Source organism: Nerophis lumbriciformis, linkage group LG39 (genome assembly GCF_033978685.3).
Source record: "Nerophis lumbriciformis linkage group LG39, RoL_Nlum_v2.1, whole genome shotgun sequence".
Taxonomy (NCBI): Eukaryota; Metazoa; Chordata; class Actinopteri; order Syngnathiformes; family Syngnathidae; genus Nerophis; species Nerophis lumbriciformis.
The window spans coordinates 14,299,360-14,317,500 of NC_084586.2; the positions used below are offsets into that span (position 1 = coordinate 14,299,360).

General features: G+C 33.5%; 1 protein-coding gene across 10 annotated transcripts in view; it reads left to right on the forward strand.

Annotated features, from left to right (window-relative positions):
- The window catches only part of LOC133577958 (calcium/calmodulin-dependent protein kinase type II subunit gamma-like), a 197,705-nt gene that overhangs the window by 172,550 nt on the left and 7,014 nt on the right, over nucleotides 1–18,141 (forward strand). For all 10 annotated transcript variants that reach the window (XM_061932144.2, XM_061932148.2, XM_061932150.2 and 7 more), the window contains 3 exons: nucleotides 6,304–6,379; nucleotides 6,442–6,536; nucleotides 16,717–16,953. In XM_061932144.2, the coding sequence (XP_061788128.1) occupies nucleotides 6,304–6,379; nucleotides 6,442–6,536; nucleotides 16,717–16,949 (404 nt within the window). In that variant the 3' untranslated portion in view covers nucleotides 16,950–16,953. The remainder of the gene's footprint in view (nucleotides 1–6,303; nucleotides 6,380–6,441; nucleotides 6,537–16,716; nucleotides 16,954–18,141) is intronic.

Consider the following 18,141-nt stretch of genomic DNA (forward strand, 5'->3'; position numbering starts at 1 on the left):
TATTATTATCCCTTATTAATGAATAAATATTATTATTATTATTATTATCCCTTATTAATGAATAAATAATAATAATGAATAAATACACTGTTCCTTCCCTTATTAATGAATAAAAAAATAAAAAATCAACTCATTCCAATGTTCTGAAGGCATACGACTGCGGAATATTCATTTGACGAAACATTTAAAACACCTACTCATCAATAAAAACAGCAAATTAATAAAAATGTAAATAAATAAAATGTTTCTCTTTTTTGATCCGTCCATTGTTAGGAGTTGACCGCTAAAAACAATACAATTGCATGGCAGCATAAGGGCTGTGACATACATTTCCATCGACAATATATTAAAATGTGTTTTATTTTCATATGACGAGATCCCAGAACTCTCCAAAATAACAACTGTTAAATTCAAATAAACTAAATAAAATGAATTATAATAAATCAAGTAACCATTATTTGTTGACATTCCGTTTCAAAGCCAAAGGGAGCCACGGCGGAGGCATGAAAGAGCCGCATCAATTCTAGAGCCGCGGGTTGCAGACCCCTGGACTAGACGTATAAGATTTCATGGGATTTAGCGATTAGGAGTGACAGATTGTTTGGTAAACGTATAGCATGTTCTATATGTTATAGTTATTTGTATGACCCTTACCATAATATGTTACGTTAACATACCAGTTGGTTATTTATGCCTCATATAACGTACACTTATTCAGCCTGTTGTTCACTATTCTTTATTTATTTTAAATTGCCTTTCAAATGTCTATTCTTGGTGTTGGCTTTTATCAAATACATGTGACTTATACTCCACTGCGACTTATGTTTTTTTTCCTTCTTTATTGTGCATTTTCGGCCGGTGCAACTTATACTCCGAAAAATACGATATGTGTGCGGGTAATAACCTGTGATTAATCATGATTAATCGAAATGCATATGCATTTGATTTTTTTTTATGTATAACTTGCTTTAAAACCGTAAATAAAGGTGTCAAGCAGATATTTAACTATTTGTTTTTATCTCACAAAAATAGTTTTGCAATACAGTATATAATTGGCATGATCGGATAATATTAAAGCTTAAAATATGCATTTTTTTCTGCCAAAATTAAAAGAACGAATGCATTTAGTAAAAAGAATAAACATTTTAAAAAAATACTTTTTTTGAAACCTTTTTTTTCCAGGCCACATAAAATGATGTGGCGGGCCAGAACTGGCCCCCCGGGCCTTGAGTTTGACACCTGTGATGTAGAGATTTAGGCGTTGAAATTAAAAAATAAAATAATTTAGGACTTCTTTCCAACACTTATGAGCCCTTTTGGATTCCTGATCATTTTAGTAGGATTTAAAAAAAAAACAAAAAAACAGTCTTTGCTCAAAAAATAATAATGAATCAAAATCAATGTTATGAATTACTAACATATTTAAGGCTCCAATAATTTCACATCAAATATTGCACTTTGAATTTTTTTGTAGGGGGGAAATATTTGTGATTTTGCCATAAAACAGCGTTTTCTGCAACAAAAAGGGCATGAAACAAAACAAAAACAAAAACCTTTTTCAGATAGATCTGAGGGTAATTTAGAGATTTAAGCATTGACAAAAAAAAAAAAAAAAAAAAGGACTTTTTTTTTTTTAACTATCTTTCAGGACCCTGGGACCAAACTTGAAGGGGTCCCGGAAGGTGACTAAAATCTATATACCGTATTTTTCGGAGTATAAGTCGCTCCGGAGTATAAGTCGCACCGGCCAAAAATGCATAATAAAGAAGGAAAAAAACATATATGAGTCGCACTGGAGTATAAGTCGCATTTTTTGGGGGGGAAAATGCGACTTATACTTAGGGATGATGCTCGAAATCGGTTTTCCCGGTTGTTCGATAAGAAAAGAACCGAGTCCTCGGACTCGTATCCCTTTTTGAGAACCGGTACCCGTTATCGAGACCACTATAGTAAAGAAAAAGAGTTGGTTCTTTATTCGAATCCCTGGAAACGAAACCCAAATGGGCAATGTTATGCCCATTTGATTGTAGACTTTGTGGCGATATGAAAATACTACGTGTCATTAGTTTGGCGAGTCTGTTCAGTTCATGAGACAATTGAGAAGTAGACAAGTTGTGTTAGCTCTTACAAGCCTTGGAAAAGATAAGTCTGTAAGTAAACTGTTTAACTTGTTTATGTAACTCAATATTAAGGTGGAAAGTGATTAAATTTAAAACTAAGATGTTTATTGAAAAACGATTTGCGTGCACTGTTTCAATGGATGTTTTGAGGACTTAAAATGGCTGCCAGTCGTGTATTTCCACCATCGAAATAGTTTCAACACTCAGAAGTATTTGTTTGATGATAGTACTGTATATTTGTGTGAAGCTAATATTTACATATTGGGTATTAAATTTGAGTATGTTAATTGAATCACATAGCTTATACATTTGTCATTGTGTGTATTTCAGTTTAAAAAAAAACAAAACAGTCCAGTGCAAGACAAAAGTAAAGATAGGAAAAGAAAAAGCAAGATCAACAACAAGAAAGAGCCTAAATGGATTAATCTGCTTTGGAACTTTATTAGACGTCTTGGATTGTTTGTTTGTTGTGTGCGTGTAGTTAGTATGTTCCAATAGCAGCAGAAGTGCACTTTTTGGAGAGCTGTATTATTTTCAGTTTTGTGCCCAAGGGACTGATTTTATTTAACACTATATTATTTATACACCTATAGTGATCACAGAGACAGGTTGTTTTTGTGTTACTGTATATATTTGTTTTTCTGAAAAATCCCACTTACCGTATTTTTCGGACTATAAGTCGCAGTTTTTTTCATAGTTTGGCCGGGGGTGTGACTTATACTCAGGAGCGACTTATGTGTGAAATTGTTAACACATTAGCGTAAAATATCAAATAATATTATTGATCTCATTCACGTAAGAGACTAGACGTATAAGATTTCATGGGATTTAGCGATTAGGAGTGACAGATTGTTTGGTAAACGTATAGCATGTTCTATATGTTATAGTTATTTGAATGACTCTTACCATAATATGTTACGTTAACATACCAGTTGGTTATTTATGCCTCATATAACGTACACTTATTCAGCCTGTTGTTCACTATTCTTTATTTATTTTAAATTGCCTTTCAAATGTCTATTCTTGGTGTTGGCTTTTATCAAATACATTTCCCCAAAAAATGCGACTTATATATGTTTTTTTCCTTCTTTATTATGCATTTTCGGCCGGTGCGACTTATACTCCGGAGCGACTTATACTCCGAAAAATACGGTATATAGATTTTAGTCACCTTCCGGGCCCCCTTCAAGTTTGGGCCCAGGGTCCTGAAAGATAGTTAAAAAAAAAAAAATTAAAAAGTCTTTTTTTTTTTTTTTTTTGTCAATGCTTAAATCTCCCACCCAAAAAAATTTCTAAGTGCAATATTTGATGTGAAATTATTGGAGCCTTAAATATGTTAGTAATTCATAACATTGATTTTGATTCATTATTTTTTGAGCAGACTGTGTTTTAAAAAAAAAAAAATCCTACTAAAATGATCAGGAATCCAAAAGAGCTCCACTCATAAGTGTTGGGAAGAAGTCCTAAATTATTTTATTTTTTAATTTCAACGCCTAAATCTCTACATCACAGGTGTCAAACTCAAGGCCCGGGGGCCCAGTTCTGGCCCGCTACATAAATTGATGTGGCCCGCAAAAGCCTGGGAAAAATGGGTTTCAATAAAATACCTTTTCTTTTTTTCTTTTTTTTTCTTTTTTTACTAAATGCATTCGTTCTTTTAATTTTGACAGAAAAAAAAAATGAATATTTTAAACTTTAATATTATCCGATTATGCCAATTATATACTGTATTGCAAAACTATTTTTGTGAGATAAAAACAAATAGTTAAATATTTGCTTGTTACCTTTATTTACGGTTTTAAAGCAAGTTATACATAAAAACAAAACAAACGCATATGCATTTCAATTAATCACAGGTTATTACCCTCACACATAATGTACATTTATTTTTTAAAGAGCAGCCACTATAGGTTTTTTTGTTTGTTTATTTGCTTTATGCTTTTTTTGTCATTAAAAACATGTTTTTTATGGCAAAACACACTGTTTCCCCCCAAAAAAAAATTCTAAGTGCAATATTTGGGTGTTAAATTATTGGAGCCTTAAATAAGTCAGTAATTCATAACATTGATTTTAATTCATTATTGTTTTTTGTGCAAATACTTAAAAAAGAAAAAAAAATCCTACTAAAATGATCAGGAGTCCAAAAAGGCTCCACTTATAAGTGTTGGAAAGAAGTCCTAAATTATCTTTTTTTTTATTTTCAATGCCTACATCCCTACATCAACTCCAGATCTCTCTGTCCATTATAAGTTGGTGTTGTTTTTGTTTACTTTATGGCCTTTTTGTCATTAAAAACATATATTTTATGGCAAACATACTGGTTCCCCCGCCCCCCAAAAAAATTCAAAGTGCAATATTTGATGTGAAATTATTGGAGCTTTAAATAAGTTAGTCATTTATAACATTGATTTTGATTCATTATTACTTTTTAAACAAAGACTTGGGTTTTTTGTTTTTTTTAATCCTACTAAAATGATCAGAAATCTAAAAGGGCCCTACTCATAAGTGTTGGAAAGAAGTCTTAATTTAAAAAAATATATATATATTTTCAACCCCTAAATGCTTCAGATCTCTCTGTCCATTATACGTTTGTTTTTTTCTTTGTTTGCTTTATGCCCTTTTTGTCATGAAAAACATATTTTATGGCAAACACACTGGTTCCCCCCAAAAAAAATTCAAAATGCAATATCTCATGCGAAATTATTGGAGCCTTAAATAGGTCAATAATTCATAACATTGATTTGAGGTTTTTTGTTTTTTTAAATCCTACGAAAATGACCAGGGGTCCAAAAGGGCCCCACTCATAAGTGTTGGGAATAATTCAATGCCTAAATCTCTACATCAACTTCAGATCTCTCTGTCCATTATAAGTTGGTGTTGTTTTTGTTTGCTTTATGACCTTTTTGTCATTAAAAACATATATTTTTTATGGCAACACACTGGTCCCCCTCCTCCCCCCAAAAAAATTCAAAGTGCAATATTTGATGTGAAATTATTGAAGGCTTTTTTTTATTTATTTTTTATTCTGAGGCTCCCACTTATAAGTGTTGGAAAGAAGTCTTAAATTATTACATTTATTTTCAGATCTCTCTGTCCATTACAAGTTGTTTTTGTTTGTTTGTTTGCTTGCTTTATGCCCTTTTTGTCATTAAAACACTTTTTTTTTTTTAATGGCAAACAGTTTTCCCCAAAAAATGTTTTTTAGTGGAATATTTGACTTGATGTAATTACAGCCTTTAATAGGTCAATAATTATAACATTGATTTTGATTCATTATTATTATTTGAGCAAAGACAGTTTTAAATAAATAAAAAAAATCATACTAAAATGATCATGAGTCCAAAAAGGCTCCACTCATAAGTGTTGGAAAGAAGTCCTAAATTATAATTTTTTTTATTTTCAATGCCTAAATCTCTACATCCACTTCAGATCTCTTGGTGTTGTTTTTGTTTACTTTATGACCTTTTTGTCAAAAAAATTCAAAGTGCAATTTTTGATGTGAAATGATTGAAGCCTTTTTTTTTTTCTTTTTTTTTTTTTTTATTCAAAACACCCCCACTTATAAGTGTTGGAAAGAAGTCTTAAATTATAAAATGTCTTTTCAGATCTCTGTCCATTATTTGTTTTTGTTTGCTTTATGCCCTTTTTGTCATTAAAAAACTTTTTTTTTTCCCAAAAAAATATATTTTTTAGTGGAATATTTGCCTTTAATAGGTCAATAATTATAACATTGATTTTGTTTCATTATTTTTGAGCAATGACAGTTTTGAGGGGACAAACGGTCTACATGGCAGTTTTGTTTTAGTCAACACTGCAACTTTTTCTCGTTACATTTCACCTGTTTGCTCTTTTATTGCACTTTTTTAATGTTTTTTTTTGTGATAGTATTTTTAGAATGTGCTTGGGTGTAAAAAAATGAGCTGCAGGCTGCACTTTGGACACCTCTGCTCTACATCGTATTCATCCAGCCGTGCCTTTGTGCAGCGGGAACAGGAAAAGTAGTTTAGTCCTCTTGCTGAGATGAGACTGTAGTTAGAGGTGTGCTGGCAGGTAATAGACGCCGGAGACCACTTTGTCGTTGCGAAAAAGGAAAGGCTCTCTCTGCTGCGCGAGGAAGGCGATTCACGGTCTCCACGTCAGCCGTGGAGTTTGACCGTGCTCTCCCTCTGTGTCCCTCCGCTAGCTCGCAAGCAAGAAATCATCAAGATAACGGAGCAGCTGATCGAAGCCATCAACAACGGCGACTTTGAGGCCTACACGTGAGTGACTGAGCAGAACGCTGATTCGACCTCAAACCCTCACCTCCTTGGTTCCTGTGCAGGAGGATTTGCGATCCTGGACTCACTTCCTTTGAACCCGAGGCCCTGGGCAACCTGGTGGAGGGTATGGACTTCCACAAGTTCTACTTTGACAACTGTGAGTACACATGATGTTTCTTTGCAATGTGACAGGTTTTTTCTAATCCAAACATTGACTGTATGAAAAACTGCTAATAGCTGGGTTGCAATCACGTGATCTAGACGCACTTAGACAAACTTGAATGATCCACAAGGGAAATTGTTCCACACAGTAGCTCAGTTACAAAGGATGGAAAGGATCATGCACACAAGTGCACAAAAAGAGGGTGAAAAAGTAGACTAAAAATGTACCATAGTAGCAATATTAAATGTAACATATATGTAATATTTACATATTATATATACTGATATATTATTATATAACATATATGTAATATTTACATATTATATATACAGTACCCCGCCTTCCGCCCGATTGTAGCTGAGATAGGCTCCAGCGCCCCCCGCGACCCCAAAGGGAATAAGCGGTAGAAAATGGATGGATGGATGGATATACAGTAGAGATGTCCGATAATATCGGACTGCCGATATTATCGGCCGATAAATGCTTTAAAATGTAATATCGGAAATGATCAGGTATCGGTTTCAAAATTATCAGTATCTGTTTCAAAAAGTAAAATGTATGACTTTTTAAAAGGCCGCTGTGTACACGGACGTAGGGAGAAGTACAGAGCGCCAATAAACCTTAAAGGCACTGCCTTTGCGTGCCGGCCCAATCACATAATATCTACGGCTTTTCACACACACAAGTGAATGCATGCATACTTGGTCAACAGCCATACAGGTCACACTGAGGGTGGCCGTATAAACAACTTTGACACCGTTACAAATATGCGCCACACTGTGAACCCACACCAAACAAGAATGACAAACACATTTCGGGAGAACATCCGCACCGTAACACAACAGAACAAATACCCAGAACCCCTTGCAGCACTAACTCTTCCGGAACGCTACAATATACACCCCCCCGCTAGCCCCCCAACCCCGCCCACCTCAACCTCATCATGCTCTCTCAGGGAGAGCATGTCCCAAATTCCAAGCTGCTGTTTTGAGGCATGTTAAAAAAAATAATGCACTTTGTGACTTCAATAATAAATATGGCAGTGCCATGTTGGCATTTTTTTTTTCCATAACTTGAGTTGATTTATTTTGGAAAACCTTGTTACATTGTTTAATGCATCCAGCGGGGCATCACAACAAAATTAGGCATAATAATGTGTTAATTCTACGACTATATATCGGTATCGGTTGATATCGGAATCGGTAATTAAGAGTTGGACAATATCGGATGTTGGCAAAAAAGCCATTATCGGACATCTCTACCAAATACTATAATGTGGTCTTCACTTGGCTCTCCTGCACGACAACAACTAAGCTTTTAGTTTCTGTTATAAAAATGAACAAAGAAAATACTGTGGATTGGACCAACAATCACAATATTTATTACTAGGACTTAACATTAGTCAGGTGTTCGTAGTTATATAAAAGAACACAAACTAATGCGATCTCTTGTCCTTTTTTTACGTTTAGTTCTGCTCTCATACACTTCTAAAATATTACAGAATAAACTTGATTACATCACAGAAAGTTTCTCAAACAAATTAAAATGTTCAAACATTTTGCAAAGTGATCACTGCAGACACAAGTATAGTCCGATTGTATCATCAAGATGATGAAAGTGATATTTTTAGAGCCGTTCCCTTCGGCTTTTAGTTCTGCTCTCAAACACTTCTAAAATATTACAGAATAAACTTGATTGCATCACAGAAAGTTTCTCAAACAAATTAAATGTTCAAACATTTTGCAAAGTGATCACTGCAGACACAAGTATAGTCCGATTGTATCATCAAGATGATGAAAGTGATATTTTCAGAGCCGTTCCCTTCGACTTTTAGTTCTGCTCTCAAACGCTTCCAAAATATTACAGAATAAACTTGATTACATCACAGAAAGTTTCTCAAACAAATTTAAATGTTCAAACATTTTGCAAAGTTATCACTGCAGACACAAGTATAGTCCGATTGTATCATCAGATGATGAAAGTGATATTTTCAGAGCCGTTCCCTTCGACTTTTAGTTCCGCTCTCAAACACTTCTAAAATATTACAGAATAAACTTGATTACATCACAGAAAGTTTCTCAAACAAATTTAAATGTTCAAACATTTTGCAAAGTGATCACTGCAGACACAAGTATAGTCCGATTGTATCATCAGATGATGAAAGTGATATTTTCAGAGCCGTTCCCTTCGACTTTTAGTTCCGCTCTCAAACACTTCTAAAATATTACAGAATAAACTTGATTACATCACAGAAAGTTTCTCAAACAAATTTAAATGTTCAAACATTTTGCAAAGTGATCACTGCAGACACAAGTATAGTCCGATTGTATCATCAAGATGATGAAAGTGATGTTTTCAGAGCCGTTCCCTTCGACTTTTAGTTCTGCTCTCAAACACTTCTAAAATATTACAGAATAAACTTGATTACATCACAAAAAGTTTCTCAAACTAATTTAAATGTTCAAACATTTTGCAAAGTGATCACTGCAGACACAAGTATAGTCCGATTGTATCATCAGATGATGGAAGTGATATTTTTAGAGCCGTTCCCTTCGGCTTTTAGTTCCGCTCTCAAACACTTCTAAAATATTACAGAATAAACTTGATTACATCACAGAAATCTTCTCAAACAAATTTAAATGTTCAAACATTTTGCAAAGTGATCACTGCAGACACAAGTATAGTCCGATTGTATCATCAGATGATGAAAGTGATATTTTTAGAGCCGTTCTTTTCGACTTTTAGTTCTGCTTTCAAACACTTCTAAAATATTACAGAATAAACTTTATTACATCACAGAAAGTTTCTCAAACAAATTAAATGTTCAAACATTTTGCAAAGTGATCACTGCAGACACAAGTATAGTCCGATTGTATCATCAAGATGATGAAAGTGATATTTTTAGAGCGGTTCCCTTCGACTTTTAGTTCTGCTCTCAAACACTTCCAAAATATTACAGAATAAACTTGATTGCATCATAGAAAGTTTCTCAAACAAATTAAAAATGTTCAAACATTTTGCAAAGTGATCACTGCAGACACAAGTATAGTCCGATTGTATCATCAAGATGATGAAAGTGATATTTTCAGAGCCGTTCCCATCGACTTTTAGTTCTGCTCTCAAACGCTTCCAAAATATTACAGAATAAACTTGATTACATCATAGAAAGTTTCTCAAACAAATTAAATGTTCAAACATTTTGCAAAGTGATCACTGCAGACACAAGTATAGTCCAATTGTATCATCAGATGATGAAAGTGAATTTTTTAGAGCCGTTCCCTTCGACTTTTAGTTCTGCTCTCAAACACTTCTAAAATATTACAGAATAAACTTGATTATATCACAGAAAGTTTCTCAAAGTAATTTAAATGTTCAAACATTTTGCAAAGTGATCACTGCAGACACAAGTATAGTCCGATTGTATCATCAGATGATGAAAGTGATATTTTTAGAGCCGTTCTTTTCGACTTTTAGTTCTGCTCTCAAACACTTCCAAAATATTACAGAATAAACTTGATTGCATCATAGAAAGTTTCTCAAACAAATTAAATGTTCAAACATTTTGCAAAGTAATCACTGCAGACACAAGTATAGTCCGATTGTATCAAGATGATGAAAGTGATATTTTCAGAGCCGTTCCCTTCGACTTTTAGTTCTGCTCTCAAACACTTCTAAAATATTACAGAATAAACTTGATTACATCACAAAAAGTTTCTCAAACTAATTTAAATGTTCAAACATTTTGCAAAGTGATCACTGCAGACACAAGTATAGTCCGATTGTATCATCAGATGATGAAAGTGATATTTTTAGAGCCGTTCCCTTCGACTTTTAGTTCTGCTCTCAAACACTTCCAAAATATTACAGAATAAACTTGATTACATCACAGAAAGTTTGTCAAACAAATTAAAAATGTTCAAACATTTTGCAAAGTTATCACTGCAGACACAAGTATTGTCCGATTGTATCATCAGATGATGAAAGTGATATTTTTAGAGCCGTTCTTTTCGACTTTTAGTTCTGCTCTCAAACACTTCTAAAATATTACAGAATAAACTTGATTACATCATAGAAAGTTTCTCAAACAAATTAAATGTTCAAACATTTTGCAAAGTCATCACTGCAGACACAAGTATAGTCCGATTGTATCAAGATGATGAAAGTGATATTTTTAGAGCCGTTCCTTTCGACTTTTAGTTCTGCTCTCAAACACTTCCAAAGTATTACAGAATAAACTTGATTGCATCATAGAAAGTTTCTCAAACAAATTAAATGTTCAAACATTTTGCAAAGTCATCACTGCAGACACAAGTATAGTCCGATTGTATCATCAAGATGATGAAAGTGATATTTTTAGAGCCGTTCCCTTCGACTTTTAGTTCTGCTCTCAAACACTTCCAAAATATTACAGAATAAACTTGATTACATCACAGAAAGTTTCTCAAACTAATTTAAATGTTCAAACACTTTGCAAAGTGATCACTGCAGACACAAGTATAGTCCAATTGTATCATCAGATGATGGAAGTGATATTTTTAGAGCCGTTCCCTTCGGCTTTTAGTTCTGCTCTCAAACACTTCCAAAACATTACAGAATAAACTTGATTGCATCATAGAAAGTTTCTCAAACAAATTAAATGTTCAAACATTTTGCAAAGTGATCACTGCAGACACAAGTATAGTCCGATTGTATCACAGATGATGAAAGTGATATTTTTAGAGCCGTTCCCTTCGGCTTTTAGTTCTGCTCTCAAACACTTCTAAAATATTACAGAATAAACTTGATTACATCATAGAAAGTTTCTCAAACAAATTAAATGTTCAAACATTTTGCAAAGTGATCACTGCAGACACAAGTATAGTCCGATTGTATCATCAAGATGATGAAAGTGATATTTTTAGAGCCGTTCCCTTTGACTTTTAGTTCTGCTCTCAAACCCTTCTAAAATATTACAGAATAAACTTGATTACATCACAGAAAGTTTCTCAAACTAATTTAAATGTTCAAACATTTTGCAAAGTGATCACTGCAGACACAAGTATAGTCCGATTGTATCAAGATGATGAAAGTGATATTTTTAGAGCCGTTCCTTTCGACTTTTAGTTCTGCTCTCAAACACTTCCAAAGTATTACAGAATAAACTTGATTGCATCATAGAAAGCTTCTCAAACAAATTAAATGTTCAAACATTTTGCAAAGTCATCACTGCAGACACAAGTATAGTCCAATTGTATCATCAGATGATGGAAGTGATATTTTCAGAGCCAATCCATCGACTTTTAGTTCTGCTCTCAAACGCTTCCAAAATATTACAGAATAAACTTGATTACATCACAGAAAGTTTCTCAAACTAATTTAAATGTTCAAACACTTTGCAAAGTGATCACTGCAGACACAAGTATAGTCCGATTGTATCACAGATGATGAAAGTGATATTTTTAGAGCCGTTCCCTTCGACTTTTAGTTCTGCTCTCAAACACTTCCAAAATATTACAGAATAAACTTGATTGCATCACAGAAAGTTTCTCAAACAAATTAAATGTTCAAACATTTTGCAAAGTGATCACTGCAGACACAAGTATAGTCCGATTGTATCATCAAGATGATGAAAGTGATATTTTCAGAGCCGTTCCCTTCGACTTTTAGTTCTGCTCTCAAACGCTTCCAAAATATTACAGAATAAACTTGATTACATCACAGAAAGTTTCTCAAACAAATTTAAATGTTCAAACATTTTGCAAAGTTATCACTGCAGACACAAGTATAGTCCGATTGTATCATCAGATGATGAAAGTGATATTTTCAGAGCCGTTCCCTTCGACTTTTAGTTCCGCTCTCAAACACTTCTAAAATATTACAGAATAAACTTGATTACATCACAGAAAGTTTCTCAAACAAATTTAAATGTTCAAACATTTTGCAAAGTGATCACTGCAGACACAAGTATAGTCCGATTGTATCATCAGATGATGAAAGTGATATTTTCAGAGCCGTTCCCTTCGACTTTTAGTTCCGCTCTCAAACACTTCTAAAATATTACAGAATAAACTTGATTACATCACAGAAAGTTTCTCAAACAAATTTAAATGTTCAAACATTTTGCAAAGTGATCACTGCAGACACAAGTATAGTCCGATTGTATCATCAAGATGATGAAAGTGATGTTTTCAGAGCCGTTCCCTTCGACTTTTAGTTCTGCTCTCAAACACTTCTAAAATATTACAGAATAAACTTGATTACATCACAAAAAGTTTCTCAAACTAATTTAAATGTTCAAACATTTTGCAAAGTGATCACTGCAGACACAAGTATAGTCCGATTGTATCATCAGATGATGGAAGTGATATTTTTAGAGCCGTTCCCTTCGGCTTTTAGTTCCGCTCTCAAACACTTCTAAAATATTACAGAATAAACTTGATTACATCACAGAAATCTTCTCAAACAAATTTAAATGTTCAAACATTTTGCAAAGTGATCACTGCAGACACAAGTATAGTCCGATTGTATCATCAGATGATGAAAGTGATATTTTTAGAGCCGTTCTTTTCGACTTTTAGTTCTGCTTTCAAACACTTCTAAAATATTACAGAATAAACTTTATTACATCACAGAAAGTTTCTCAAACAAATTAAATGTTCAAACATTTTGCAAAGTGATCACTGCAGACACAAGTATAGTCCGATTGTATCATCAAGATGATGAAAGTGATATTTTTAGAGCGGTTCCCTTCGACTTTTAGTTCTGCTCTCAAACACTTCCAAAATATTACAGAATAAACTTGATTGCATCATAGAAAGTTTCTCAAACAAATTAAAAATGTTCAAACATTTTGCAAAGTGATCACTGCAGACACAAGTATAGTCCGATTGTATCATCAAGATGATGAAAGTGATATTTTCAGAGCCGTTCCCATCGACTTTTAGTTCTGCTCTCAAACGCTTCCAAAATATTACAGAATAAACTTGATTACATCATAGAAAGTTTCTCAAACAAATTAAATGTTCAAACATTTTGCAAAGTGATCACTGCAGACACAAGTATAGTCCAATTGTATCATCAGATGATGAAAGTGAATTTTTTAGAGCCGTTCCCTTCGACTTTTAGTTCTGCTCTCAAACACTTCTAAAATATTACAGAATAAACTTGATTATATCACAGAAAGTTTCTCAAAGTAATTTAAATGTTCAAACATTTTGCAAAGTGATCACTGCAGACACAAGTATAGTCCGATTGTATCATCAGATGATGAAAGTGATATTTTTAGAGCCGTTCTTTTCGACTTTTAGTTCTGCTCTCAAACACTTCCAAAATATTACAGAATAAACTTGATTGCATCATAGAAAGTTTCTCAAACAAATTAAATGTTCAAACATTTTGCAAAGTAATCACTGCAGACACAAGTATAGTCCGATTGTATCAAGATGATGAAAGTGATATTTTCAGAGCCGTTCCCTTCGACTTTTAGTTCTGCTCTCAAACACTTCTAAAATATTACAGAATAAACTTGATTACATCACAAAAAGTTTCTCAAACTAATTTAAATGTTCAAACATTTTGCAAAGTGATCACTGCAGACACAAGTATAGTCCGATTGTATCATCAGATGATGAAAGTGATATTTTTAGAGCCGTTCCCTTCGACTTTTAGTTCTGCTCTCAAACACTTCCAAAATATTACAGAATAAACTTGATTACATCACAGAAAGTTTGTCAAACAAATTAAAAATGTTCAAACATTTTGCAAAGTTATCACTGCAGACACAAGTATTGTCCGATTGTATCATCAGATGATGAAAGTGATATTTTTAGAGCCGTTCTTTTCGACTTTTAGTTCTGCTCTCAAACACTTCTAAAATATTACAGAATAAACTTGATTACATCATAGAAAGTTTCTCAAACAAATTAAATGTTCAAACATTTTGCAAAGTCATCACTGCAGACACAAGTATAGTCCGATTGTATCAAGATGATGAAAGTGATATTTTTAGAGCCGTTCCTTTCGACTTTTAGTTCTGCTCTCAAACACTTCCAAAGTATTACAGAATAAACTTGATTGCATCATAGAAAGTTTCTCAAACAAATTAAATGTTCAAACATTTTGCAAAGTCATCACTGCAGACACAAGTATAGTCCGATTGTATCATCAAGATGATGAAAGTGATATTTTTAGAGCCGTTCCCTTCGACTTTTAGTTCTGCTCTCAAACACTTCCAAAATATTACAGAATAAACTTGATTACATCACAGAAAGTTTCTCAAACTAATTTAAATGTTCAAACACTTTGCAAAGTGATCACTGCAGACACAAGTATAGTCCAATTGTATCATCAGATGATGGAAGTGATATTTTTAGAGCCGTTCCCTTCGGCTTTTAGTTCTGCTCTCAAACACTTCCAAAACATTACAGAATAAACTTGATTGCATCATAGAAAGTTTCTCAAACAAATTAAATGTTCAAACATTTTGCAAAGTGATCACTGCAGACACAAGTATAGTCCGATTGTATCACAGATGATGAAAGTGATATTTTTAGAGCCGTTCCCTTCGGCTTTTAGTTCTGCTCTCAAACACTTCTAAAATATTACAGAATAAACTTGATTACATCATAGAAAGTTTCTCAAACAAATTAAATGTTCAAACATTTTGCAAAGTGATCACTGCAGACACAAGTATAGTCCGATTGTATCATCAAGATGATGAAAGTGATATTTTTAGAGCCGTTCCCTTTGACTTTTAGTTCTGCTCTCAAACCCTTCTAAAATATTACAGAATAAACTTGATTACATCACAGAAAGTTTCTCAAACTAATTTAAATGTTCAAACATTTTGCAAAGTGATCACTGCAGACACAAGTATAGTCCGATTGTATCAAGATGATGAAAGTGATATTTTTAGAGCCGTTCCTTTCGACTTTTAGTTCTGCTCTCAAACACTTCCAAAGTATTACAGAATAAACTTGATTGCATCATAGAAAGCTTCTCAAACAAATTAAATGTTCAAACATTTTGCAAAGTCATCACTGCAGACACAAGTATAGTCCAATTGTATCATCAGATGATGGAAGTGATATTTTCAGAGCCAATCCATCGACTTTTAGTTCTGCTCTCAAACGCTTCCAAAATATTACAGAATAAACTTGATTACATCACAGAAAGTTTCTCAAACTAATTTAAATGTTCAAACACTTTGCAAAGTGATCACTGCAGACACAAGTATAGTCCGATTGTATCACAGATGATGAAAGTGATATTTTTAGAGCCGTTCCCTTCGACTTTTAGTTCTGCTCTCAAACACTTCCAAAATATTACAGAATAAACTTGATTGCATCACAGAAAGTTTCTCAAACAAATTTAAATGTTCAAACATTTTGCAAAGTGATCACTGCAGACACAAGTATAGTCCGATTGTATCATCAGATGATGAAAGTGATATTTTCAGAGCCAATCCATCGACTTTTAGTTCTGCTCTCAAACGCTTCTAAAATATTACAGAATAAACTTGATTGCATCACAGAAATTTTCTCAAACAAATTTAAATGTTCAAACATTTTGCAAAGTTATCACTGCAGACACAAGTATAGTCCGATTGTGTCATCAAGATGATGAAAGTGATATTTTCAGAGCCAATCCATCAACTTTTAGTTCTGCTCTCAAACACTACTAAAATATTACAGAATAAACTTATTACAGAATAAAATGTTCAAACATTTTGCAAAGTGATCACTGCAGACACAAGTATAGTCCGATTGTATCATCAGATGATGAAAGTGATATTTTCAGAGCCAATCCATCGACTTTTAGTTCTGCTCTCAAACGCTTCTAAAATATTACAGAATAAACTTGATTGCATCACAGAAATTTTCTCAAACAAATTTAAATGTTCAAACATTTTGCAAAGTTATCACTGCAGACACAAGTATAGTCCGATTGTGTCATCAAGATGATGAAAGTGATATTTTCAGAGCCAATCCATCAACTTTTAGTTCTGCTCTCAAACACTACTAAAATATTACAGAATAAACTTATTACAGAATAAAATGTTCAAACATTTTGCAAAGTGATCACTGCAGACACAAGTATTGTCCGATTGTATCATCAGATGAGGAAATTGATATTTTTAGAGCCGTTCCCTTTGAGGCACTTTGGCACCCATAAGTCCCGCTCTCTGCCCGCACAGTGCTGAGCAAGAACAAAAAGCCGGTGCACACCACCCTGCTAAACCCCCACGTGCACCTGATCGGCGAGGACGCCGCCTGCGTGGCCTACATCCGCCTGACGCAGTTTGTGGACGCCACCGGTCGCCCGCGCTCCAGCCAGTCGGAGGAGACCCGAGTGTGGCACCGCCGCGACGGAAAGTGGCTCAACGTTCACTTCCACTGCTCGGGAGCGCCCGCCGCGCCACTACAGTGATCAGGTAGCCCCTCCCCCCTTTTATGTTGTCATGTAGCACCTGGTCAGTCGAATGCAAGCCATTGGGTGCGTGAATTTGGATGAGTTACTTCAGGGGTGTCCAAACTTTTCCCACCAAGGGCCACAAACGGAAAAATCAAAGCGATCATTTTTCATTTTCAAAACCAATATATTGATTTTTTTTTCTACCTTTTTAGGGCTCCCCTCAAGTTTGGATCTGGGGACCCAAAAGGTCTCAGTCATTTTTTTTTTTTTTTTAAATAAGTCATATATTATTATTTTTTATTCATTCAATGCTTAAATCTGTAGATCAACTTCCGGTCCCCCTTAAAAAATATATTTTTTATGTTTCAAGCCCTTTAAAAAAAATTTTATTTCTTTTTTTCAAATCCCACTAAAATTATTGGGGATCCAGTCATAAAAGTGTTAAAAAATAGGTCATACATTTTTTATTTTTTTTTTACTTTCAAGTCCCTACATGAAATTCCGATCTATCCATGGATTATATAAGTTTTTATCTTTTCATGATTTTTTGTATGTTATCAAAGAAAAATAGTTTTTTTTGGCAAAAACAAAATATGCAATATTTTCCCTTAAAAATATTTCTTAGTGGAATATTTGATGTGAAGTAATTGGAGCTTTGTATAAGTAAAACAATCATAACTTAAATTTTTGATTCATTATTTTTTAAGCAATAACCGTTTAAAAAATAAAAATAACACAACATGTCACCTTTGTGTTTTTAGAGTCAGTATTGCAACTTTTTCTCATTACATTTCACCTCTTTGCTATTTTATTCCACTTTTATGTTTGTTTTTTTAATAGTATTTTTAGAAAGTGTTTTGGGCTGTTAAAATGTTTTTTTCCAAATCCTACTGAAACTTATAGGGATCCAGTCATAAAAGTGTTCAAAAATGTCTTTTTTTTTTTTTTTTACTTTCAAGGCTTAAGTCCCTAGATCAAATTCAGATCCATCCCTCGATTATAAGTTTTTATCTTTTCATGTTTTTTTGTATGTTGTCAAAGAAAACTTTTTTTTTTTTGGGGGGGGGCAAAAGCAGAATATGCAATATTTTCCCTTAAAAATATTTCTTAGTGGAATATTTGATGTGAAGTAATTGGAGCATTGAATAGATCAATAATTCATAATAATGATTTTATTTTATTTATCCTTTATTTTGATCACAACAAC